Raw genomic sequence first — 26,477 nt, forward strand, 5'->3', positions numbered from 1 at the left:
TGGCAGTATCTATCCTGTCTCCCTTTCTGCACGAGATTAATGTTTCTCTCCCTCTCCTTGAGCCTTCCTTGTTAGTTAGCTCTTTGGGTCTGTAGATTGTAGCATAATCACCCTGTACTTTATGACTAATATCCTCTTATAAAAGAGTACACACCATATTTTTCCTACTGGGTCTGGGTTAACTTTCCTAGTTCCATCCATTTGCTGGCAAATTTCATGAAGTCACTGTTTTTAATAGCTGAGTAATACTCCATTGTGTAAATGTACCACATTTTCTTTACCCATTCTTCAGTTAAGGGACATTTAGGTTGTTTCCAGTTTCTGGCTATTATGACAAAGATGCCAGGAAGACAGTTGAGGAAGTGTCCTTGTAGAATGGCAGAGCTATACGACCAGGAGTTGTATAGCTGGGTCTTGGGGTAGAATTATTCCCAATTTTCCAAGAAACTGCCAAATTAATTTCCAGAATTTTTGTATAAGTTTGCACTCCTACTAGCAATGCAGGCAGATTCCCCTTGCTCCAAACCCTACCTAACATGAGCTGTCACTTTTGGTATTGGTCTTAGCCATTCTGATGGCAGAAAGATGGACTCTCATAGTTGCTTTGATTTGCATTTCCCTGATGGCTAAGAATGTTGAACATTTTTTTTTATGTTTTCTATTCTTAGCTATTTTTTTAAAAATTAATTTACTTATTCACATCCTAAATGCTACCCCCTGCAAGTACCCATTCTCAGAGTCTCTTTCCCCCACCCCTCCCCTTTGCCTCTGACAGGGTGGGGGCCCCTGGGTGTCCCCTTTCCTTGCCCATCAAGACTCTGCAGAATTAGGCGCATCTTCTCCCACTGAAGCCTTCTGTTACATATGTGCCAGGTGCCAAGGATCAACCATATATTCTCTTTCATTGGTGTCTTAATCCCTGGAAGCTCTGAGGGACCTGGGCCAGTTGATGCTGCTCTTCCTATGGGATTGCAATCTCCTTCTGAGCCTCAAAACATGTCCAGGCCCTAGACTTCTAGAGTCTCTGTTGAGAAGTCTGGTGTAATTCTGATAGGTTTGCTTTCATATGTTACTTGGCCTTTTCCCCTTGCAGTTTTTAATATCCTTGTTTTCCCTGTACATTGTGTTTTGATTATTTTGTGGCAGTGGGACTTTCTTTTCAGGTCCAAGCTATTTGGTGTTCTGTAAGCTTCTTGTATGTTTATAGGCATCTCTGTCTTTAGGTTGGAGGTATGTTCTTCTGTGATTTTGTTCAAAATATTTTCTGGGCCTTTGAGCTGGGGATTTTCTTCTATCTTATTATTCATAGGCTTGGTCTTTTCATACTGTCCCAGATTTCCTGGATGTTTTGTGTCAGCAAGTTTTTATTTAACATTTTTTTGATCGATGAATCTATTTCTTCTATCATAGCTTCAACCCTCGAGATTCTCTCTTCCATCTCTTGTACTTTGTTGTTCTTCTATCATAGCTTCAACCCCCGAGAGTCTCTCTTCCATCTCTTCTACTTTGTTGGCGATGCTTGCATCTGTTGCTCCTGTTAACTTGTCTTTATTGCTTCTATTTTAATGTTCAGGTCTTGAAACGTCTCCTTCACTTCACTTGTGGTTCTTTTTTTTTTTTTTTTTGGTCTTTTCCACAATGTCTTTAAGAGATTTTCATTTCCTCAATAAAGATCTGTCATTTTTATGAAGTTAGTTTTAAGGTTGTTTTCTTGTTCTTCAGCTGCATGAGAATGCTCAGGTCTTGCTGTCTTAGGAGAGTTGGGCTCTGGTGGTGACATACTGCCCTGACTGTTGATGACTGCGCTTGCACACTGGCACTTAGGCATCTGAGTTTTGGGTGATTTTACTCCTCAGTGCTGATTTCTGAGTTTGTGTTTGTTGGATGGGTGTTTGTTCCTTAGTTTCTGTTTCCTCTTTTGTCTTCTGTACTTTGTGACCTGGATTTGCTTGACCCCTGATCCACTAGAAAGTCTCTTACCAGGTTGAGTCCTTGACTTTTGGACTTGCTTAGCCTGTAGTACAGTGGGTGATTTCTGTTCTTCTGACTGACTCTTCTGACTGATGTGGCCTGTACCTGGACCGTTGGGGGAAGGGTTGAGTGCTACAGTTCCGCTGACAGGGGCTCAATCACCCATCCTTTTGACCAGTTTGGCCTGAACATGATCAGCCAGTCTGCTGGAATTGGGGGCAGGATCCTGGTCCCAGTGACTGGCATCTTATTGGGACTGCTTACCATGCTCCTTGTGCTGGCTACTTTTATGTCTACTCGACACAAGCTAGGGTCATTGTAGAAGACGGAGTCTCAATAGAAAAAATGCCTTCGTTAGATTGGACTTAAGTGATCCTGCAAGGCATTTTTCTTAATTAGTAAGCTATGGGAGAGGACCACACCTGGCCTGCTGGTGTTAGGTGCTATAAGAAAGCAAGTTGAATAAGTCAAAGGGTTTGACCCCTCCATATCTCTATATCCACTCCTGCCTCCAGATTCCTGCCCCTTTGAGTTCCTGCCCCTGAGTTCCTTCAGTGATGCACTATGCTGTGGAAGTATAAGCCAAAAACCCCCTATCCTCCCCAGCTTGTTTACCATGGCTATAGAAATTCTAACTGGGACAGAGATTGGTAACAGGTGTGGGGTACTGCTGTGACAGACCTGACCATGTTACCTTGGGGGGGGTTGTGGTAGGATGTTGGAACTTCAGGCTAGAAAAGCCTTTGAGTGTTGAGAGATGAGTGGGTTGATCTGTAGGAACTTGGAAAATCAAGAGTGTTAAGGGCAGTGCTGGCTTGTGAAGCTTCAGAGGGACATTTAAAGACTCTACAGGAGCCATTTGCTATTTGGATGAAGAGTCTGTGGTTGTGGTCAGACCCGATTCAATACTGAAGTGACATTACTGTGACAATTTATCCTCGTCAGTCGGAGCTGAGAAAAATAGCGGTGTTTCAGAAGAGATCAACACACTGAGGTAAACAACTGCAGGAAAATTGTTTCTCCTCTAGGTTGCCTCATCTAGTACTAATAGGAGAGGAGGTGCCCAGTCTTACTGCAGCCTGATATGCCATGGCTGCTTGGTATCCAAGGGAGGCCTGCCCCTTCCTGAAGAGAAACAGAGAAGGAGTGGATGTGGAGAGGCAGGATGAAGAGCAGAGGTTAGGGGGAAATACCAAGAGCAGAGGCAGGGGAAGTTATGGTCAGGATGTAAAAAATAGATTGATCAAAAAGAAAAAAATGAAAAGAAAAACATATTCCAAGAAGTTTTTCTCAGAATCAGGACACAGTAGCTGCATTCCAGAGACTGCCAAGGTTGTATTTCATGCCGGCAGCACGATTTGGTAGTGTAAGAGTCATTCAGGGGGTACTGGTTTTGAAGGCATGAGGGGGTCATGGAGAGCATATGTGGCTTGGCACTGAGAGAGGCCAGGAAAGGCCATGGGTGAAGCCCTTGGTCCTGCCAAGACTGAACCCCCAGTGAACTAGATTGTTGGGGGGAGGGCGGTAGTGGGGGGAGGATGGGGAGGGGAACACCCATATAGAAGGGGAGGGGGAGGGGTTGGGGGATGTTGGCCCAGAAACTGGGAAAGGGAATAACAATCGAAATGTAAATAAGAAATACTCAAGTTAATAAAGAAAAAATAAAAGAAAAAAAGAAAAAGAAGAAGAAGACGCTCTTCCTTTTTCTCACTCACTAACCCTGTCTTACCAAGTTTGTTCTGGTGTACATTCGGTTTATGGATTAAGAGCAGTTCAAGCACAATGAAACCCATTTGTCATTTATTGGGTAACAATATTTTCTACCTTGTAAGTATTTTAGTGTTTATTCAAAGAAGCTATTCAAGTGCCTTCCTTCCATAAACTCTCTGACCATCCCTCTTGATTCCTCTAAGAAGATATAATTTCTCTTTTTGATGCTCCTAGAAAACTTGGTGCATCTTTTATGACATTTTACCACATTAAGTTTTTATAAATGTGTCTCTTCATCATCTGAGCCCGGGAGGGAAAATTATATTTTATCCTTCTTGTTAACCTTAATAACTACACAATGTCTTGTAAGGAACAGGTGCTTAATCAATATTTGATGAATTCGTTTGACTTATTAATCAAAATGAAGAGCAGGAAATTACTCTGTAATTGAGTACAGGTGAGAGGAAGATATAGCAGCTCCTGAGAAGGGATGACAGAGGATCACTTATGCTCTGGGGCCACTGTTCCTTCCCAGATAGAGGGACATCAACTTGGCACTCTGCAAGATGCCACTCTGAGAATTCTGGTTAAGTTGACTTTGAGAAGGAAGAACAGCTCTGTCCTGCCTCATGCTTTTCTCTCTGCTGCTTAGTGGAGCTGGGCAAGCACTGCACACTCTGCATGCTTCTTGTATAAAGAGCTGCTCAGTGAGATACTTAGGATATTTGTTATTGAGAAAGCCAATTTATTTGCATAGGGAAAAAGCTTTGTGACTTATCTCACCTTCTGCTGTATATGTACCTTAATTTACTATCCAATACACAGATCTGCCTGTCTGTCTATATAGACATATAGACATATATAGTCTATATAGACATATATAGATAGGTCCATCCACCTATCCACCCATCCACCCATCCACCCATCCACCCATCCACCCATCCACCCATCCATCCATCCATCCATCCATCCATCCATCCATCCATCCATCCATTCATCCACATCTCACCAATTAGAGATGTGCAACCACATGGTGGTATGTGTACATGACATGTGCTTCTCTCTACATAATCAGTGTAGACTTACACTGTATGCCCTCCCACTCACTGTCCATGATTTGCTAATTTTTTTTAAAAAAAATCTTATAGTGTAAGCCAGAAAGAATAAAGAAATTTAGTCCCAAGTGTTAAGTGTGGATTGTTGATTTTACACATATATTTGTATTTTTAGATAATTTCATATTTTTCAATCAACTTACAGAATTTCATGCCGTCTGAAAATAATAGTAGTAAGCAAGGGATAAAACAATGATGTGAAATACAGGAGCAGGGGAAATGATCTGCAGTCAGCTCCAGGATGCCATGTACATTGCTGTGACCGGGGCTGAAGGCTTCAGTGTTGAGCTTCTTACTGGCCACTACAAAGAAGAACACAGTCGGTAAAATTGCTTAGTGTGGCTGTGGGGAAGGCGGAGGATGGGGTTGTGGGGTGGACAAAGGAAAACAGTGGGATGGAGGGGAGGCAGGCAGGGAGAGAGGAGAGGTGATTGTGTCATGGGATGAACAGTAAGCTGGTGTCTTTATAGAGAGTAAAAGTTGGCTTTTGATTTCATGGGTAGAAGGAGGCTGCATGCAACGAATCACTAAAGCTGAAGTTGAGCGATGTTGTTACACAGGAAGAAATGGTGCATTAAACCTTGTACATACAGCAGTAGATCCTCAGGATGACCGCTATAGGCTTTTACCCGGATATAGCTAGTTTGTTCATAGTAAATAAAGCTTGGATTCCAGGGCTTCTGAGCCATAGACCCTAGGAAAATGTTACTGCGGGTCTTACGATGATCAAGTCATAAAATGAGAGAATGCATGGTCAAATGGGTTTCCTTCTTTGAGGAACCTCTCAATGACTCTTTCGCTTACAGTTCTGGGTTTATCCTAAGTGTGGAGGATCCATGCAATGGTGACGGCACCAGGCTTCCTGCTTCACTTGTGTCGCATAATCCATGGGCTTTCAGTTATTAGTAGGATATGATGCTGAGTATCCCGTGTCTGAGTCAGATATGACCCTAAAACTCATGTTACCTTCCTGTCCTCCTGAAGTATATATGTGTGTTTTTTCTTTTATTATTCTCTACCTTATACATTTCACATACTGCAATATTAGTTTAGTTAAAATACAACCATTTTTTATAGTTGCTTATAGATGTTCCCCTTGTTTTTGGTGGGACCATCGCTGTGATGGTCATAGTTTCAGGAGTTATTTAGCTCTTCATGTGCCTGATTCCCAACTTGAGAAACAGGCAATCTGTGATTTTTTTTATTGGATATTTTTTATTTACACTTCAAATGTTATCCCCTTTCCTGGTTTCCCAGTCCAGAAAGCCCCTATCCCATCCCCTCTCCCTCTCCTTCTATGAGACTCTTCCCTCACTCACTCCTTCCCCCTCCCCTCTCTGACATTCCTTTACACTGGGGAGTCCAGCCTTGGTAGGACCAAGGGCTTCTTCTCCCATTGGTGGCCAAAATGGCCATCCTCTGCTACATATGCAGCTGGAGCCATGGGTCTGTCCATGTGTACTCTTTAGATGGTGGTTTAGTCCCTGGGAGCTCTGGTTGGTTGGCATTGTTGTTCTTATGGGGTTGCAAACCCCTTCGTCTCCTTCAGTCCTTTTAATACACTCGCCCTTACACCCCTTTACCTTTGCTTCTTAGGCTAAGCACAGCAGCACAATGACTGTGTTTACATCTCTGTGGGACTTGCTTTCTCTTTCTCTTGCAGTGTTTTATGAAATGTCATTGCATCCAATTTAAAAAAAAAAGGATTCCTCCACCTCAAAAATGTGTGGAAAAATTTATAATGCATTTTGTGGCATCATAGACAGGTAGGGAATATAAGAGAAGTCTTGGTAATGACCTTATGATCTCACTTTAGCAAACAGAGGTCCTGAGCATTATTTCTGCCACTTATTCTGGTGTCCTTCTTCCCACACTTCCCCGGTGACTATGGACCCAGGGACACAGGAGTAAGGATTTTAGAACCATCCACTTTTATCTCTTATCCTCGATTCAAATTATCTGCTTGCTATTTCCTTGTATGTGTTGGGTATTTAAAGTCCTGTAAGGGATTAGAGAATGGACAAGGTGTCATGTAACGGTCTTTTATAATGACAATTTCTTTCTGACGCCCCTGCATAAGCAAGCAGGCAGGCAGGCATGTATGCATACCCACAAAGACACAAAAAGCAAAATAAAGTAACTTAAGTTTTTTTTCCTTTCCCAGCCTCCAAGTCATGATAAAACAATTTAAAAAATATAAATTGCACACATGCGTGTACTTTGTTGAAAAGTACAGTGGAATAGCAACCAACACCAAAGGAGTTGATACATTTCCACATGATAAAGTTCGTGGAAGGCAGACTTGTACAAGAAAGTTCGGTCTAGAAATAACAGACATCATCGTCTGTATCATCCCTAGGCATCAAGGGCCACAGGCTGGTGGATACCAGTGAAAATATTGACAGCACTGATGTTTGTTCATGTGGAATTCACAAAGGAATACTCGACCGGAGCTGGCACATTGCACTCGTCAACCTGTTGATAAAGACACCCCAGTGAAGACAGGGACACAGCTTGGAAAGGACAGCATTACCAAGGACACCACAGAGAACTGGCCAGAGCCTTGACAGCTCCTGTTTGTCAACATCTTCCTGATGTTGACAATTTCCTGTTCAAGATGGATTCCTGAGACTTTCAGAACTAAAGAAGTCTCTCTCTCTCTCTCTCTCTCTCTCTCTCTCTCTCTCTCTCTCACACACACACACACACACACACACGTAAAAAGTATCAATTTGTGCCCTCTTAAATAGAAGGAATGGCATTGCAATTCACTTACCTTTTCCTACAGGAACCATATTATGTTGATACAGCTACTACTATTGTGGGGTGGGGGTCTGGGTAAAGAGTACCCTTTGTCCCCTAAACTGGTTAGCATCAACAGAGTGTTGAGTGTTGACTGTTGATTCCAAATTCATGACCTGAAGTTCGAGAAAGCATCCTTCTTAGCATGCTTTTCCCTCTGCTTCATAAACTGAGAACATACCTTTTCATATCAGAAGTGTCTGTTATTGACTATATGAAAACGGATTTAAGTATGTGATTTTTACGGGAACATTAATTGACCATGTCTATGAAAAAACTATGAGCACATTATCTATGGAAGGTACAGTAATGCCATTTATGTATATAAGGACATTGTTACTACCCCATCTGGGAGTATTATATTGGCTTCGTTGTCCTGAGTTTTCTGAGTCCTCACCATTAATTTTCATTGAATATGGGACTACAAAAACTCATAATATCTGAAATACTTAATATTATTTTAAGAGTTTTCATTTTTATGAATGATATCTGTACATAGTTTTATGGAACAATGAAAATATTATATAAAGTAATAAATGAATCTGTAAATTATAGTGACACTTTAATAAGAATATTTGTAAAAACATAAAAACAATAACCATAAATACTATTTCATATAGTTTATTGAGTCAGTTTTTGATGTCTTCAGCAATATGTTCTTCCTCGATAGAATGTTTTGAAGCTCTCTCATTAATTTTGAGCTAAGACAGTGTCTTCTTAAATTTATTACAAAACACTGTATCTGCAAGAAAGAAGTAGAAGAAATTTATTAATGTTCTACTGAAAACCTTTCATGGTGGGCTTTGCTTTAGTTGCTTACAATGTGTTTGTAACAAAAAGCACATGGTGAAACCAAGCTTGCAATAATCGAATGTCTGTATCCTGTGGTGGAAACCTTAGCCTTAGGAGGAACCAGGACCAAATAATACACATAAGCACACATACACATGCACATTCACATGCGCATGCACATACACATACGTGAATCTGCACATATACAAGCACACATACTTTCCCACATGCACATGCACACTCGCATGTGCATGCACATACATGTACCTGTATTATACAAGCATACACACTTGCACACACTCACATGGACATGCATATACACATATGTGCACCTGTACATATACAAGCACACATACTCACACATTTGGGCACACATGAACATAAGCATATACACAAATATATAAGCATGCACACATGTATACATAAACACATACACATATGATGTAGAGATAAATTAGAAGAGATGTTTATTACATAATTAAATAGGCTTTAGTAAAGTCGCTTTCAGTGAGTTGAGGTGAACTTCCAGGATCTTAAATGCAATGTGACTCTCTATGAAAAAAAAAAAAAGATAGCCAAGACCCATAGAGATGTTTGAAAAACTAAGCTTCTTGAATGTGACTGATGTGAGTGAAAGTGGCAATCCCCTCTCTTGGGTGACAACCACCCTTCCATTTAATTCTTCCCAGTGAGTGGACTTGGTGGAATCTTCTCCACTAATGCGAGGTGTGGGTTAGGTGATGGCCGACAGAACAGAACTGCACACTGAACTAAGCGTTCCTGCTCTTCAGTTCCCTGGCCCTGCCTCCGTATTTCCTTCCCAATTGTTGACCCCAACTTTCTAGCTTCCAGAAAGATTGAGAATCCACTTGTGTTTAGTCAGCTTATCCTTAGAATGTGGTCAGATCCAGAGCCAAAGATGGGACTGTAACCTAACGTTTTCCTTGTCTTCCAAACGTTGCCTGCTTCCTAGGGCCTTTCCCTCTCTCCTCATTTCTGTGGCTTTAATTGATTCATTTCTGTCTACAGTTAATTCATACACATGATGAATAGATGTGGCTAGTTGTAGCAAATGTCCTGCATGGTAGAGATATAGTTTGTCTCTTGGGATAGGGGACTTAGGCACCCATGGAATTGGGTTATCCTTCCTGCTTTGTGTAGTTTCTTTAAAGTTCTGAAATAAGAGAAAATGAAATGATATGGGCCTTCCTTTACTTGTGTATTAGTTAGCTATCCTAACGTTATTGGTGACCAGAGAATGTGGTAAATGCCCTTCTTATGGTGACTTGGAAAATAGCCAGGGCTCTGAAGACCTGAGACATTTGTACCTTCACATTTAGGTCCTGCTGAAGTGAAAGCTTTGCTCTCCAGAGGCCCTGGCAAAGACTACAGTACATTTTGTTTTTGTGACTGGCTATTTCTGAAACAATCGTTGCACTGACAGAATATGGTACTATGTTTAAGCTAGTCAATTTTCCTCATGTGGACATAGAACTCATCAAAATTATATGTGTTCTAGTGAGACAGGCCTTTAAAGGATGCCAGGGGAAAGAACTGGTTACTCTTATTGGACTGTATGCCACCTTTAGAAGGTTTGCTAGTCTCACAGCCTCAAGTATTTTTTTTAAAGTCCTAGGATGTTTACTACAAAGGTAAACCCTGATCCTTGAGACTGGTTTATCGGTAGGATTTCTGGTACAGGGCACGGGCACCGGGACTGCCAAACTTTTTGGATTCGCAGCGACGGGGGTCAGCTACAGGCAGGGTCGGATTGTATTGGATGAGGATATCTTTGATCTCCTTCTTAGAGGCTTCATCCACATATTTTTGGTAATAAGCCACCAGAGCTTTTGAGATGGACTGCCGGATAGCATAAATTTGGGCCACATGACCACCACCCTTCACACGGACCTGGATATCCACACCAGCAAATCTCTCCTTGCCCAGATGCAAAACAGGCTCCAGTAACTTGTACTGCAGCGTGCACAGCTCGATCATCTCCAGGGAACGGCCATTCACCTTGATGAGCCCATTTCCTCCTTTGCAGTGGGCCACGGCTGTGGCTGTCTTCTTGCATCCGAAGACTTGCACGGACTGCAGCGGACCCTTGGACGGCATAGCTACAAGTATGAACACGAACTACTCACCGCGTGGCGCCGCCACCGGGAAAGGCGCCTCAAGTATTTTTAAACCTAGCTTGATAGAAGGTTATGTTTGACTCAGTGAAACTCTGTATGATATCATCTAACAGGCTCTTGTCAGTTTCCAAACCCTTGGCAAGAAGATGTTCTTGAAGAGTAGGAGGAGGGAATTAGCATTTGATATTTCATGCTGCGTACCATCTCCTGTCTGTCGTTAGCTTTTCTTATGTCTTGGTACTGAGGATATTTCCAACACTATCAAAGTCTCATAGATTTATTAGCACAGGTATTTATTTGAAATCAAAAGAGAATGTGTATTTCCCACCAGCAGTCCGTACACAAAATGTATTACAAAGTAACGCACAGACAAAAGAAGAACAAGTGAGATGTAATGTGAGCACCCTTTAACACAATCTTGGGTAAGAATTTAAAATTTGTCATCACCTCACAGCCTTCCCAAGAGTCCAGTCCCAACCACAGAATTCTCTTTGCAGCCTTGTTACAGTGTGATTATCTGTAAACACATTACTAAGCAACAGCTCCCTGGAACTTTCTCCTCCTGTATGACTTCTTTGATATTTACTTATCCTTCTGTCTTGTTCTTTGGCTTACATATCTGCTGAGAATCTGGGCCACTTGGCTTTTCGAGTTTCCCACAATCTATATATTGCTGATTGCATACTAAGGGTGCAGGATAAAAGGGTTCCTTAGTCTTTCATGTTTGCTATACTTTAGCAGCTGGATTCAGAGATGAGATTAAATTCAGGTTGGATGTCTCTGGCCAGGCATCGCTTCAGCACTTGACAAGGCTGCAGAGAGGCTTCCTGTCGATTAGCTTTCCTTTTGCTTTTGTTGGAGCAGCTATTTGCTGCTTAACACCTCAGTCTATTAATGCATTCCAGTTTGGTACATGGTGCTATTCTACCAGCTTGTTCTTAAGAAGGACTCCCTTCATCTACCATTTGAATGCTCTGACACAGGTCATTGCTGAAAGGCAAGATATATAATCTTCCCGCTTATCAATCGGTTTCCAGTTGTGAATTCTCTACACTCTGAAGTATGATAAAATTGTACTTTCAAACATTCAAACAGTGATTATTGGAGGCAGCATGAGATGCAGGGGTGGGAGAGTGGAGGTTGGGTTGAGGTGGGGGTTGAACAGATGGAGGGAGAGAGTGTGGGGGGAGACAGCTGGAATTCAGGGTTACTTAGCGGGGGTGCATGAAAACCTAAGCTGTGGGAACTTCTTGGAATCTATGAGAATGACCATGGTCCAACATACACTGAACATGTCTCTGCAAAAGTCATGCTACAGCTCTGGCCCTGAAGTGGCTGTGTTTAGAGATTTTGACCTTTAGGAGGTAATGAAGGTCTCAGGCAGGGCCCTAATCCATCCGATTCATGTTCCACTGAAAAGAGGAACAGACTTTAGGGTGAGCGTGATCAATGGGTACAGAGAGGAGATGCCATCTGCTCGCCAGGGAGACACTAGTCTGTTGGCAGCTGCAGTTTGGATTTCTTCCCTCAACTGTGAGATAAGTCATTTCCATCCAGTAAGTCCCAGGCCTGCGGCCTTTTATCACGCTAGTTCTACCAGACTAATCTAGTTCCAGATTACTCTTCTATGATGAGGGAGGGATCTTGATAGTACTTCTCTACTAGCAGGTGAATATATTTTAGCAGCTATTCTCTTAATTAGTTTATGCCCCAAACCATTTAATTATTTTTCTAAAGATTTATTTTAGTTTAATGTGTGAATGTGTGTGTATGTGTGTGTGTGCGTGTGTGTGTGAGAGAGAGAGAAAGAGAGAGAGAGAGAGAAAGAGAGAGAGAGAGAGAGAGAGAGAGAGAGAGAGAGAGAGAGAGAGAGAGAGAGAATTCTATGTGCGTGAGAATTCAGAGGTCTATGGAAGCCAGATGAAGGCATCATGTGCTTTGGAACTGCAGTTGCAGGAGACTATGAACCTCTAGACCTGGGTGCTGGGAACCAGGCTCAGGTCCTCTATAAGTACACCATGTAGTCTTAATAGGGAAGCCATCTCTCTAGGTCCCAAGCCATTCCGTAAAGAGACCAAATTTCCTATTGAGAGAAATGTCATGTCATGGCCATGACCTGGGCACTGGGGATGCCTTTTCTCTACACTGAGTCATGACTTCTAGGTCTTTCCTAAAACATTAGAAAATATACTTCATTTTTTAAAGATTTATTTATTCATTTTATGTATGTGAGTGCACTGTTACTCACACACCAGAAGAGGACATCGGATCCCATTAGAGATTGTTGTGAGTCACCATGTGGTTGTTGGGAATTGAACTCAGGACCTCTGGAAGAGTAGACAGTACTCTTAACTGTTAAGCCATCTCTCTAGCCCCAGAACTATACTACTTCTTCCTTTTTTAATTGGATATTTTTTATTTACATTTCAAATGTTATCCCCTTTCCTGATTTCCCATCCATAAACCCCCTATCCCATCCCCATCCTCCTTTTTCTATGAGTGTGTTCCCCCAACCAACCACCCACCTCTTCCCACCTCCTTACCCTGACATTCCCCTACACCGGGGGGGGGGTCCAGCCTTGGCAGGACCAAGGGATTCTCCTTCCATTGGTGCCCAACAAGGCCGTCCTCTGTTACATATGCAGCTGGAGCCATAGGTCAGTCCATGTATAGTCTTGGGTAGTGGTTTAGTCCCTGGGAGCTCTGGTTGGTTGGCATCGTTGTTCTTATGGGGTTGCAATCTCCTTCAGCTCTTTTAATCTTTTCTCTAATTTCTCCAATGGGGATCCCATTCTCACTCCAATGGTTTGCTGCTAGTATTTGCCTCTGTATTTGTCATGCTCTGGCTGTGTCTCTCAGGAGACATCTATATCTGGTTCCTGTCAGCATGAACTTCTTAGCTTCATCAATCTTATCTAGTTTTGGTGGAGATATATATATATATATATATATATATATATATATATATATATATATATATCCATGTGGGGCAGGCTCTGAATGGCTACTTTTTCAGTCTCTGCTCCAGTCTTTGTCTCCATATCCCCTCCTATGAGTATTTTGTTCCCCCTTTTAAGAAGGAGTGAAGCATCTGCACTTTGGATGTCCTTCTCGAACTTCATGTGGTTTGTGGATTGTATCTTGGGTAATTTGAGCTTTAGGACTAATATCTACTATCAATGAGTGCATACCATGTGTGTTTTTCTGTGATTGGGTTACCTCACTCAGGATGATATTTTCTAGTTCCATCCATTTGCCTATGAATTTCATGAAGTCATTGTTTTTGATAGCTGAGTAATATTCCATTGTGTAGATGTACCACATTTTCTGTATCCATTCCTCTGTTGAAGGGCATCTGGGTTCTTTCCAGCTTCTGGCTATTATAAATAAGGCTGCGATGAACATAGTGGAGTATGTGTCTTTGTTATATGTTAGAGTATCTTTTGGGTATATGCCCAAGAGAGGTATAGCTGGGTCCTCAGGTAGTTTAATGCCCAAATTTCTGTGGAACCTCCAGACTGATTTCCAGAATGGTTGTACCAGTCTGCAATCCCACCAAAAATGGAGGAGTGTTCCTCTTTCTCCACATCCTCGCCAGCATCTGTTGTCACCTGAGTTTTTGATCTTAGCCATTCTGACTGACGGGAGGTGGAATTGATGATTTTTTTTATATTTAAAATTCAAGATTACAGGGTTTGATTTGATCTTGTTTTCATTACATTTGTATTCCTTCCACATTAAAAAGTATTCCAAATTTCCAAAAATACAGAGTAGAACTGGTGATAGAATTTTAATATTTCACAAATGCCAATTTAAGCCAGTTCTCACAGACCACTCACTGTCTTCTGGAGGAACTGTACCTCCCTTTAATTTTGTTTCACTCTTTTTGAGATTTTATAACTGTTGTTTTTCCTCTCATAGCACACTTCCGTGTTACCGCCTCTGTGTTTCTCCCACTAGAGTCTTCACACAGAAGCTGTTTCTCATCTCCGTCTATTCCCTGAGTACTGTCACCTTGACTGCGAGGTTTCCTAACTACAATTCATGCCGTTGTTCTGTGTGGCATTCCATTCGTTATCTTCAAGTAGGTTCTGAAGCATCATAGCTAACTCTCTGATCTGACTCTGTGAGGCAGCCTTTCTTCAGTGTGTTCTTGGTGGGCAAGCCTTTCTCCATTACTCCTTTTTACCATAGTCAATGTGTATGAGATTTGACATTAATATTTTCTGTTCCTCATTCTTCTTGGTTTACTTAAAAATTTTTTTTCAAGACAGGCTCAAAACATAGCTTTTGAAACTTTAAAGAATTTCCTTTTCTGTTGTTCTTGGGTAAGATTTAAGAATATGGCTGCTTGAAATGACATAGTGGTACACTAAATCAGTAACACTAGAATTGTGAGGCAGAAACAGGAGGACTGCTATGAGTTTGAGACCAGTCGAGTCTACGCAGAGAATTCTATCTAGGTCAGCCTGAAGTCTGCGGTGAGACCTTGTCTCAAAAGTCAAAATGGAAGAAGAAAGGAAAAGCAAGCAAGCAAGCGAGCTCAATGATGTGGTTTTTTTTCCTGCATTTCCTTAGTTGACTAATTTTCTTATGTTGCTAATTATGCTGTCCAAGATTTTGCCACTGTGCTAGTACATCCACAGCTCACCTTCTAGAACGTTGTTAGCCTGGTCTGTGTCTCCTGGCTCACTTACATTTCGAGTCCTACTTCCAAAAGCTTCACTACCAAGTGAGTTCTGTCCTTAGAAAGAGTCCTGCCTGGGTCCCTGGGGTCTTGACTGCTCTGTTCACTCCTGCCTTCCATAAGGAGGTTGTCATGCACGTTCCCAAGTTGACTGGTTGTATTTTCCTGTGTCTGCTATGGCGGGGATTTACACTCTTCACTGCCTGCCATTTCCTTTGCCTGCTCCCTCCTAAATTCTGATGCTAGCTGTTACTTTCTTATCCATAGCTTAAAGCTTTGGCGATAGCATATTCTCCATGTTGTGAGGGTTTTAGTTTGGTGTGTGTGTGTGTGTGTGTGTGTGTGTGTGTGTGTGTGTGTGTGTTATTAGTTTTTTGATTTTTAAGGAAACTTTTCTGGTTCTGTCTGGTTATATGTGAGGATATGGAAATAATGAAAAGGCACCCAGTTACCATCACTGCCATAGCAGAATGCCTCCCAGTGTTCCTGTTTTAACACATTCAATAAATACTCAGGCAGGCTGGTGGCTGTGAGTATTTTATGTTGGGAACAGACAGGAATTAGTCAACCCTGCTGCTCCTGGATGAGAACCTAGAAAAGCTTCAGCTATCGTAGCTGACGATGGCTTCTGTGAAGAAGTGCTTACTATTTTATTTTTAATATTGTTTTCTTGTTAGCTTTCCCTGCAGAGTTTGAAATTATTGTCCAGGAACAGGACGCCTGCTCTGCAGCCTGGGCTGTCTCGCCATTTCAGAGTAGGTTGGGATGATACCGTGTTCCTTGAAGCCTGGCTTTGATATCTTAAAAAGAAAAAGAAAAAAAACCCTCCTGTTATTTGTAGCATGTTTGTGCTCTCTCTGGCTTTGCTTTCTTCTGACGCCTGTTTTATTTACAGCCCAAGAACTGCAGTGTGGTCTTTTTTTCAACAAGCATCTTATCAAGGCCTTCGTACTTACACTTTGAACAGCGGATGTATGGTCTTTTCCCTCAGGATTCCCTTATTTTAGAATCCTTCCTGTTGTTGGATGAGCATTCGAGGAGAGGGAAGGCTTTTTTTAAAACCACCTCTGGTTTTGCTTGCACAGGCACTTCAACTTTAAGTCATTCAAGCAAGCCTTGTAGGCGATAGTGATTAAAACGTGTACAATTAAAAGGAGCCGACCTTTGAACTGTGGTATAGTATTTCAGATAGCTTTTGAGTTGAGCTTTGCCTGGCCATTATAAAATTTCAAGATTGTAAATGAAAGCTTCCTTCAGTGCAGACTCTTGTTAACAAGGATCTGCATTTCCTCCAAGAGATGGAAGGAAGGCTCCCGCGCTTGCTCTGAGTTCCCAGTGTAGCGTGTTCTTGGCTCTGTGCTTACAATCGCAGTGGGAACAGTTCGTAGCATTTTTCTAATTGTAGTTTCCATCATTGAAAATTGGGCAAAGAGGCAAATGAGTGCTCTGTAGCTATATTTTAGACTGTTTTATTTTGAGTAAATCTCGTTTGATAGTTCCTAACCTTAAATTTGTTATCTTGCAGCCTTCCAAACAGATGCCTCCTTCCTAAGTAGGGAGAGGAAATGGCCAGTTATACACATAAACCAGCTGATTATAGGCTTAAGACTTGCTTTCCTCTCGGTAGAATAATGGTGGCGATTATGATTTTGGGAGTCAGTGCTACCATTTGTGTAGTCTTGGTGTGTGACACTGAATAATTGTGTGCCCCCTCCCTCCCTTTCCTTTTCTAAGACAGCAGATCCCTATGTATACCAGGCTAACCTGGTCTAACCTGGTGCACGTTATGTAACCCAGGCTGACTTTTTACTTATTTTCTCCTGAGATAGGTGTGTGCTACCCTACCCAACCAGTATAAAAGAACCATGTTTCTTTCTGAGGTGCTAGGGATTGAAGAAGGGTCTTGAGTGCACCAAACACTACTACTGAGCTACACATCCTCAGCTTCATACAAGGAAGTGTGAAGCCTCTTTTAAACCCTGTTTCTTTGTACATGAAATGTGACAGTAATGGTGAAAATATCATAAAGTTGCTGTAAATATTAAAGGGTATTATGCATAATATTATTGACTCTTTATAATGTACTAAGCATGCCCTGCGTAACTAGGACAACTGACAAGTGGAACATTTCCTATTTGGGGCTTTTCAGTATTAGTGGGAGCGCTGTAATTAGATATCACATCAAAGAATATAAAATTTTATACATGATAACTGTAGTGGAGAGAAGTCCTCTTACAGATCTATGCTATAAGGCTTGAACTGTCTGGGAGGTTGTGAGGTATCCTCTGGAAAGATAAAGCACAGACCGAAAGAACTATGTCTAAGAATCAACCAGAGGGAGGTGCGTGCTTCCTGCAAGTGTAGGACAAGAGTGTCTTAGACAGAGGGAGGAGCAACCTGGTGAACATGAGGAACAGAACAAGAGTAGGTTCTGAAGGGAAGATCACAGTGGTTTATGATCCTGGCCATGCATAGATGGGGGGAGAAACAGAAACATGGTGTCTCAGGCACTATTTTATTGCTCTGAAGGGACACTGTAACCAAGGTAGGTTTTATAAAAACAAAACAAAACAGATGTTTAATTGGGGGTTTGATTACAGTTTCAGTGGTTAGTCCATGATCATCAAGGCAGGAGCATGGTGGCATGCAGATGGGTGCTAGAGCAGTAGGTGAGAACTTGATCACGGTCCATGGCAGGGGTGGGGTGGCATGTGGGGGGTGGGCAGGGAGAGAGAGAGAGAGAGAGAGAGAGAGAGAGAGAGAGAGAGAGAGAGGAGAGAGACTTCCCAACAATGCCATGCCGCCTAATCCTCTTAATTCTTTCAGATAGAGCCACTACTTGGTGACTTATACATTCAAATACATGGGCATATAGGGTCGTTCTTGTTTAAACCAATGCAGGTGGTGTTCAGGACATATTTTGAGGTCATCAATATTAAATTTGAGGTAGAGAACAATGCTGCCTTCTGGAGTCATGCTTGAACTAATGTACCACGGTTATTTTAAAATCCTTCTAGTTACTCTTACTCTAGATAGGATTATGTGCTTCAATGTTAGTTGTTTCTCTTTCCTATTTATTATTTTGCTTTTCTGAACACTAGTCCACCAATTTTTCCATTTAGGAAAAACCCAAGAGTCAATTTTATTCTTTGAAATAGAATTTGCTTGTATATCACTTTTAGGTAAGATAAATGAAAAGATGTCAATCTTTTACCTATTGCGATGTCTGTAGAGAGTTGACTCTTCTTAGCTTTGTAAAATGCTCAAATATTGTCATTTCTTGCTTAACTTTGGTAAACTAAAGTCAACACTGTTTTTTTTAAAGATGCTACGTGATGACTTTTTATTTGAAAGACATGTCATGGCTAGATGGACTGTCAGCTAAGAGCACATGCTGTTCTTCGAGAGGACCAGTTTCTAGTACAGGTCAGGAGGTTCACAGCCTCCTGTAACTCCAGTTTCAGGGGAGACAACACCCTCTTCTAATCTCCTCTAGCACCTTCACATCTTGTTTTGTAAAAACCCGAACCTTTGATTTACCAAATGAAGACTCAGGAGTCAGATGCTGGGTTGACAGCCTGCTAGCTCAGAGAGGCAGAAAAAGCACCCAGCGACCTTCCTGCTCCATGGAAGTCCCAGAAGGAAAAAGCTCCTCTCCTTCTCCATGCTGTCTTAAATGCCCTTCAACTCAAAGGCCTTCTTTCTGTTTCCTGGGTTTTCTTCTGTTCAGTCCCTGTCCTCTGGTTGCTTGCTCCACTTCTTGACCTAGGGTTGACTTTATTTAGCTCTTGTTTACAGAGAGCTCTTGGTTAAAGTTGTGTGCTGAGGGCTGAGGCACACCACAACCAGAAACAGATTTTCTCAGTTCACAATCTCAGGGTTTACAATGTGATCAAATATCCATCTATTATCCTTTGTAGTGCTGGATTTGTAGAAAGATAATGTGTAAATTTGGTTTTGTCATGGAATATCTTGGTTTCTCCATCTGTGTTAATTGAGAGTTTTGCAGGATACAGTAACCTGGGCTGGCATTTGTGTTCTCTTAGGGTCTGTATGACATCTGTCCAGGATCTTCTGGCCTTCATAGTCTCCGGCGAGAAGTCTGGTGTGATTCTGATAGGTCTGCCTTTATATGTTACTTGACATTTTTCTCTTACTGCTTTTAATATTCTTTCTTTGTTTTGTGCATTTGTAAAGCCAGCATTGTTGTTGGCATCCCATATTGCCGGAAAGAACAGAGTGACTTTACCTAGCTTCATTTTTTTGAGAAGAACTTTAAAGAGCCTTCAGATGATCTCTATGGATGTTGGGCAAGAGTTTGAAAGGGTTACATTGGCACAGTGATATGTGTGTATGTCGATGCATGCAAACATATTTTACTTTTGTTTATTTCAGTAATAATATTAGTTAATGTCGAGCTAATGTGGGAGCTCTGAAGCTCCACGGGACAAAAAGAAAAAGTGTTCTTAGGCAATTCTAACAAACTTGCATGGAGCATTATATAAAGTCCAGGTAGCCCACTCTATCAAAACTTTGCTTAAACATTTAGTGCAAAGAGGAATACCTTCGTGGAAAAGCCTGGTGTGAGCCTCTTGGCATCCCAAGGATACTGGACTTTATGTGATAATAGTGTTTGGTAGGTAATTTTTCTGATAACAAATGCACTTAAGAATCAGTTTCTAACACTGTACGCATACTTGCAGCATGCAGGATTAGTCATAACACTTGCCCTGTAAACCGTCACGTTTCTTAGATGGACTGAGAGTCATTGTGGAATATACCATTTGTCTTTCAGGACCTGATCTTCAGGTGTGCCTATCCAAAAACCCAACGTGCTGTACCAGGAAGATGGAGGAGCAGTACCAGATTGCCGCTCAGCAGGATTTGCAGCAGGTGCTACAGACATCCAGCTCAACACTAAAGTTGCTAATATCTCGGAATGCAGCTGCTTTTCAAGGTAGATGGATTTGCGTTCTGACACTAATGACCAGCCCATTTAAACCCTTTCCTTGTAATAGCAATATTAGTAAACTTGGGTAGGCTCATTTCTTTGTAATTGTGTATCATCATTCTGCTGTAAAGTGGAGTTTGTTTTCCTAGCCATTATAAATTATGCATGGAGGCTTCCTGAGTGCATATTGAATATGACAGGAGTAAATGTTGTGTTATTGAAATAATCCACAGGAATGCATACCGTTCTACAGTCCTTCAATGTTTCCATGATTCTCACCCATCATTTTTTCCCAGTGAAAATTCATATTTACCAGATCCCTTGGAGGAGGAAGTAACAAAATCTCAGTGACTTTTACCTGTATAATCATCAATTTATTTTTAAACATATGAATTGAAGAAATATTTATCTTGATTTTTCTCCTGGAAACCGCACGTGTTTTTCATGAGAACACAGGTTTGATGTGATGAGTGTATTCAAGAGTAGTAAATAGTAACATAAGAGATATTGTTGATGTTTAAGGTTCAACTAACCTCAGAATTCATCCTTAAATTAAACAGAATGTTGACACATAAAAATTCATGAGTTATGAAATTATCAGACACACTGAAGGATAGATGGTCTTTTTATTTTAGTTTTTTTCTGGAAAGTTTCTTATTACTGTAATAAAATAGCTTATTTTTCCTTATAAAGCATTAGCTATTGTGCCTATGGTTAAAATGGAAGAATTTGTTTACGTGGCTTTTTGAAACCAATTTATAGCTCTGCTTAACACGGGACACAGGTTCTGTTGATGTTCCTATGTGATAGGCATAATAATTGTCAACTTATGCAAGTAATTCGAATTGTTTACACACATAACTAAATCACAAAGCTGATTTTTAAAATTATACGTAGTAAATAAAGTAGGTGTACTAAGTCAGAACAAGGTTCAACTTGAATTAAAACGTAGCTCATCACGAATTGAGTTTTTTGTTCAGAAAATTTGAAATGTCAGCTATATTTTGGTAAATATTAGTTGGGAATTTCTACCCCGGCTTAGATCACTTAGTTCCCAAATAAAAGACACAAAACCTTTATATTTATATCAAGCCTTAAAGGTTACAGAGCTGGGTAGGTATTTACCCTCTGTGCTATTTTGTCCATTTCTCTGTCAATAGCCCCAAGATAGAACAATCCACTGATCCCACGGTGTTGTATTGCTTCTTTTACCATTTCATCTCCTCTTTGAGACCTCCTCCTCAGACCCCCAACCCCCACGAATGGAAACCTGCTCTAGGTATCTTTATTGACCAGTCAGGAATAAGTTGGGGGTAAAGTTGCATAGCATTACTTTGCGTAGTACATGAGGATCTCCTCGTTGGGGGCAACCACATCTTGGGGGCCCTTGTTTAGCATTATAACACACAGCAACAGACCAATGCTCAATACAACTATGTTTTTGGTAGGCTTTAGATTATAGCTTTATTTCTCCTATGAGACATTGTAGGGAGAAAGTCATTGACATATAATCTAAACAAAGATTTGTGATTTGAACTGGGAGAATTAGAAAGCCTCAGTTGTCCAGTGAAAATGATGTGACTACTTCTCATGATAACGAGAGCATTGTGGTGTAGAAAATATATCTTTGGAGTGAGGGGGAAGTAGAAAAGTCCAAGCCAGATAGGGAGTTTCTGATCGTCAGTCACATGCTTGAGAAAGTAAGGCCAGACATAGGTGGGAAGAAATCTTAAAACACACATACACGAGTGTTAAGGAAAAAGTTTGCATGGTGAGAATTACTTATGAACTTTTAACCCTAAGTTCATCCATTCAGAACAGGTGGCCATGCTCTGACAGAGCAGGGGAGGTCTGGATAAGTCAGCCTACTCTTCCTCAGTGGCATTGACGGCAGACCAGGGCATAGAGCCATCAGCTGTGGTCCCATAGACATTTCATATTTCTTTCCTTCAAAGGTAATTTAACAGACTTTCATTAATAACTTATTTCTAAATAAATCAATAAAGATCAAAAGATTGTGGAACCTAGAAATCTGTTGACCACTAAAGTGTGTGGAATGGCTGAAAAGCTTTGCTGAAACTGCTACAGGTTGGGTGATGACCACTTCAGTAGCAAAATGTGCATTAAGATCTGGGATCAACACTTACTGTTCCACATCATTTATTGCTCTATAGCCTTTTTATCTTTCTGCCTAGTGAGTTTCACGTGCTGTTACTAACAAGATAAACTTTGGCTTTAAGATTAATTATAAAAATAACAGTAAAAAGGTATTATGGAATGATTTTCTCTAAGCAACTATCATGATCACCACTGTCAGGCATCATTTTGGAGTCAGAAGAAGACAATATAGATTTAGAAGGAATTTGCCCATATTCTTATATTGGAACAAAACTTTCAAGGATAGCAGCCCTTAATTAAATGAACAGAAGAGTTGACTTGGGCCATGATTTCATAAATGAGCCTTAAATATGTCTGCCCAAAACAAGATGAGAAATCACATTTGCTGTATCATAATTGAGCAGGCCACTTTGCCAATTAGCTACTGAAAAATGAATCTTTATTTAAAACAATCCACCACATTGCATGTGGATGCAATCTGCTTGACCGAGATTTAAGAGATCAGTTCACAGCTCCAGAACATTGACTTGGTAATTTTACTTTACATTTTCTTTTTTTTTATGACTGAGTTCCTCCTTTGATTTTTTCTTTTCTTTTATTGAAATTAGCTCCTTTCTCACACAATATTCCGGTTATGTTTTTCTTTTCCTCCACTCCTTCCAGTTTGTCCCCACCTTCCTTCTCATCAAGATCTACCCCTTCTTGGATCTCTCAATAGAAAACAAACAGGTTTTCTAAGGAATTAAAAACAAAATAAAATAATAAAATAAAGTAAAACAAAATGGAACAAAACATAACTCATAGGAATTGGACAAAACCAACAAACTGAAGGAAAAGAATCCAAGAAAAGACACCAGAAACAGAGGACCATTTGTTAGGGCCCATACTCAGGAACCCCATAGAAACACTAGACTGAAGACACAAGAAATAGAGATCCATTTGTTCCCACACCAGGAACCCCATAGAAACACTAGACTGAAAGTCAATGCATGCAAAGGTCTGAGAAGGAAAATATGTACATTAAAAAAAATAATGTTTTTCAGAGAAGAGAACTCTGACATGACGTTATGAGACAAGGAGCCTCCAAACATACCAGTGAGTTTGTTTTTTGCTGGCCATCTACCCCTGAACACGCAGCCTACCTTTAACGTTAGTTTGTTGTAGGCAGGATAAATTTGGGGCTGAAAGTTGTGGGTGGGCTGCTGTCCCTATCCCTCCACTGCGGCTCCTGCCTTGCTACAGGAGGTGTCCTCTTCAGGTTCCACATCTCCTCTGCTGTGATTGTCAGCTAAGTTCACCTCTAAGGATTCTTGGGAGCCTCTTCTATCCCAGGTCTCTGGCACATCCTCAAGATCCCCTACCTCCATATAGATCTGCAGATTTCCATTCATCCTCATGGCCATTTGGCCCTTGATCCTGTCTCTCCCCACACCAGATCCTGAACCCCCCATTCCCCTTCCCATCGCCTCCATCTACTGCTCACGACTATTTTATTCCCCGGTCTAAGCAGGATTCAGGCTTCCTTCCTTCTTGTTTAGCTTCCTTGTGTCTGTGTAGTGTAGTGGTGGTATCTTGTGTTTTATGGCTAATATCCACTTATAAGTGAGCACATACCATGCATGCCCTTTTGTGGCTGGGTTACCTCTCTCGGGATGATATTCTGAAGTTCCATCCATTTACCCGCAAAGTTCATGATGTCTTTGTATTTAGTAGCTGAAGAGCATTCCATTGTGTAGATGTACATTTGTCTTATCCGTTCTTCAGTTAAGAGACACCTAGGTTGTTTCCAGTTTCCAGCTATTACGAATGAAACTGCTATGAACCTAGTTGAGAAAGTGGGATATCGGGGACTTTGTGGGTATACGCTCAGGAGTACTAGAGCTGGGTCTTGAGGTAGAACTATTCCCAGTTTCCTGGGAAACAGCCAAATCGATTTCCAAAGTGGTTGTTCAAGTTTGCACTCCCGCAGGCAGTGAAGGAGTGTTCCCCTTGCTCTACATCCTCTCCAGCATGTGCTGTCTCTTGAGCTTTTCATCTTAGCCATTCTGACGGCGGTAAGAGGGAACCTCAGAGTCCTTTTGATTTATATTTCCCTGATGACTTAGGATGTTGAACATTTTTTTAAAGTGCTTCTTGGCCATCTGAGATTTGTCTGGTGAGAACTCTCTGTGTAGCTCCGTACCCTATTTTTAATTGGGTTATTAGGGTTGGTGTCTACTTCGTTGAATTCTTTATCAACTTTGGATATGAGCCCTCTGTCAACTGTAGAGTTGGCGACGATCCTGTCCCGGTCTGTAGGCTGCTGCTTTGTCCTGTGGACAGTGTTCTTTGGCTTACAGAACACTTTCGGTTTCACGAGGTCCCACTTCTCAGCAAGAAATGGAGAGGTGGGGATAGAGCAGAGACTGAGAAAATGGCCAGGCAATAACCAGATCACTGGCTACACACTGAACAGGCAAGCAGCGATCCATGACACTATTAACTCGTCTTCTATTACGCTTTCAGAAAGGAGCTTAGCAAGGCTGTCCTCTGAGAGACTCCACCCTGCAGTGGAGTCATGACTCAGATGGATGCAGACACACCACAGCCAAACACTGGATAGAGCTTGGGGACTCTTATGGAATGGTTGAGGGCAGGATTGGGGCTCCTGAAGGGCACCCTTGAGAGCTTTCAGAAACTGAATCACCAACCAAAGAGCATGCACTGGGTGAACCTTCCACGCACATCTGTAGCTTATGTGGAGCCTGGTCTTCTTGTGGGTCTCAAACAACTGGAGTGGGGGTCAGGGATATCCTTAAAGCTGTTGCCTGTCTGCGGAATGCTTTGTTCTAGCTTGGCTGTCTTGGCCTCAGTGGGAGAGGATGTGCCTAGATCTGCAGAGATTATTTTCAGCTCTAGGACCCCATCTGGAGCAGACAGTGCAGGCGCTGTGCATGCTGCCTCAATCTCTCTGATTTCTATTTGTGTAGATCTTGTGGAATTTGTAGGGTCTTTTTCTCCTGGTGTCCTCTGTCTCCTTTGACTCTTACATGCTGTCCTCCCTTTTTTCCCCCTGCACAATTCCCTGTGCAATAAGGGGACATTTTGATAAATTTAGGATTGATTATTTCAAGGTCTCTCATTCTCAGTATATTGTCTTTATTCCTGTCTTCTACAGGAGAAAGTTTCTCTGATGATAGCATAGCAAGGTACTGATCTATGAGTTGAACAGAATATCATTAGGAGTCATTTTATTGTTACCTTAAAAAAGAGTAGTATTCTTTTTATCCTACATTTCAGGACTATCTAGTTGCAAGTTCATGGTCACCCAGCCAGTGTTGGGTATGGGTTCCATCTAGTGGAGTGACCCTAAGTCACATCAGATGTAGGTCAGTCACTTTCCCAGTCTTTCAGTCACCATTGCACACTAGCATACCTTGCAGACAGGAATGAGACTGTTGTAGGCCAAAGAGTTTGTGGTTGAGATATTTCCATTTCTTTTTAAAAATTTTATTTACTTTGATAATTTCCTTCAAGAGCATGGCATCTAGGCTACTCTCACCCTTCTTTACCCTTCAATCTCTCTAAAGTCCCATATCTCTCTCCCAAATTAATGAACTCTTTATTTTTGCTACATATATGTACAATTACACATATATGATGTATTTTCCCCAGACATTTTAAAATGTCAGAATTCAAAGTAATAGAATATATGTGTGTGTATGTGTGTGTAGTATATGTATATATGTATATATATGTGTATATGTGTATGAATATGTATGTATGTATGTATATGTGTGTGTGTGTGTGAGAGAGAGAGAGAGAGAGAGAGAGAGAGAGAGAGAGAGAGAGAGAGAAGGTATATATGTATGAATATGTTCTACTGAATCCATTTAGCTTTGCTTGAATACATGTGTGTTCAGGGTTGACATGTTTAGACACACTGTGTAGTAGTTCTTCCCTGAAGGAAACTATTTCTCCTCACAGCACTCATTGTTTTTCCACATAGGCATGGTACCCTGTGGAATTTCCCATCCACGTTTGCATGTTAGTTGGTGTTGCCATTGTGCTGGTCTTGTTGAGAGTTCACAGACTTTACCTGTCATGTCTAGGGGACACCACCTAGCAGCAGGTGCACTGGGCCCTTGGCTCCTGTAATGTTTTGTGTCCTCTCCCATGACTTTCCATGAACCTTAGGTTCAGGGTTGTACTAC

The 26,477-nt window shown here is 41.3% G+C and overlaps 2 protein-coding genes across 3 annotated transcripts in view; one reads left to right on the plus strand and one right to left on the minus strand.

Annotated features, from left to right (window-relative positions):
- Positions 1-26,477, plus strand: part of Gpc5 (glypican 5) — a 1,404,282-nt gene that overhangs the window by 10,168 nt on the left and 1,367,637 nt on the right. The window contains 1 exon segment of the mRNA NM_001107285.2: positions 20,011-20,172. Coding sequence (NP_001100755.2) covers positions 20,011-20,172 — 162 coding nt within the window.
- LOC102548369 (40S ribosomal protein S16-like) lies at positions 10,068-10,523 on the minus strand. Of its 2 annotated transcripts, XM_087586879.1 has the most exons (2): positions 10,410-10,520; positions 10,068-10,358 (listed from the first exon to the last, which is right to left on the minus strand). In XM_087586879.1, exons 1-2 carry the CDS (start codon positions 10,506-10,508, stop codon positions 10,068-10,070), a joined length of 390 nt encoding a protein of 129 aa, XP_087443005.1. In that variant the 5' UTR covers positions 10,509-10,520. The 2 variants fall into 2 exon arrangements, with proteins under 2 accessions (XP_087443005.1, XP_087443006.1); XM_087586880.1 differs by having other exon boundaries at positions 10,068-10,523.

This window comes from Rattus norvegicus, chromosome 15, assembly GCF_021556685.1.
Source record: "Rattus norvegicus strain SHRSP/BbbUtx chromosome 15, alternate assembly SHRSP_T2T, whole genome shotgun sequence".
In the NCBI taxonomy this organism is placed as follows: Eukaryota; Metazoa; Chordata; class Mammalia; order Rodentia; family Muridae; genus Rattus; species Rattus norvegicus.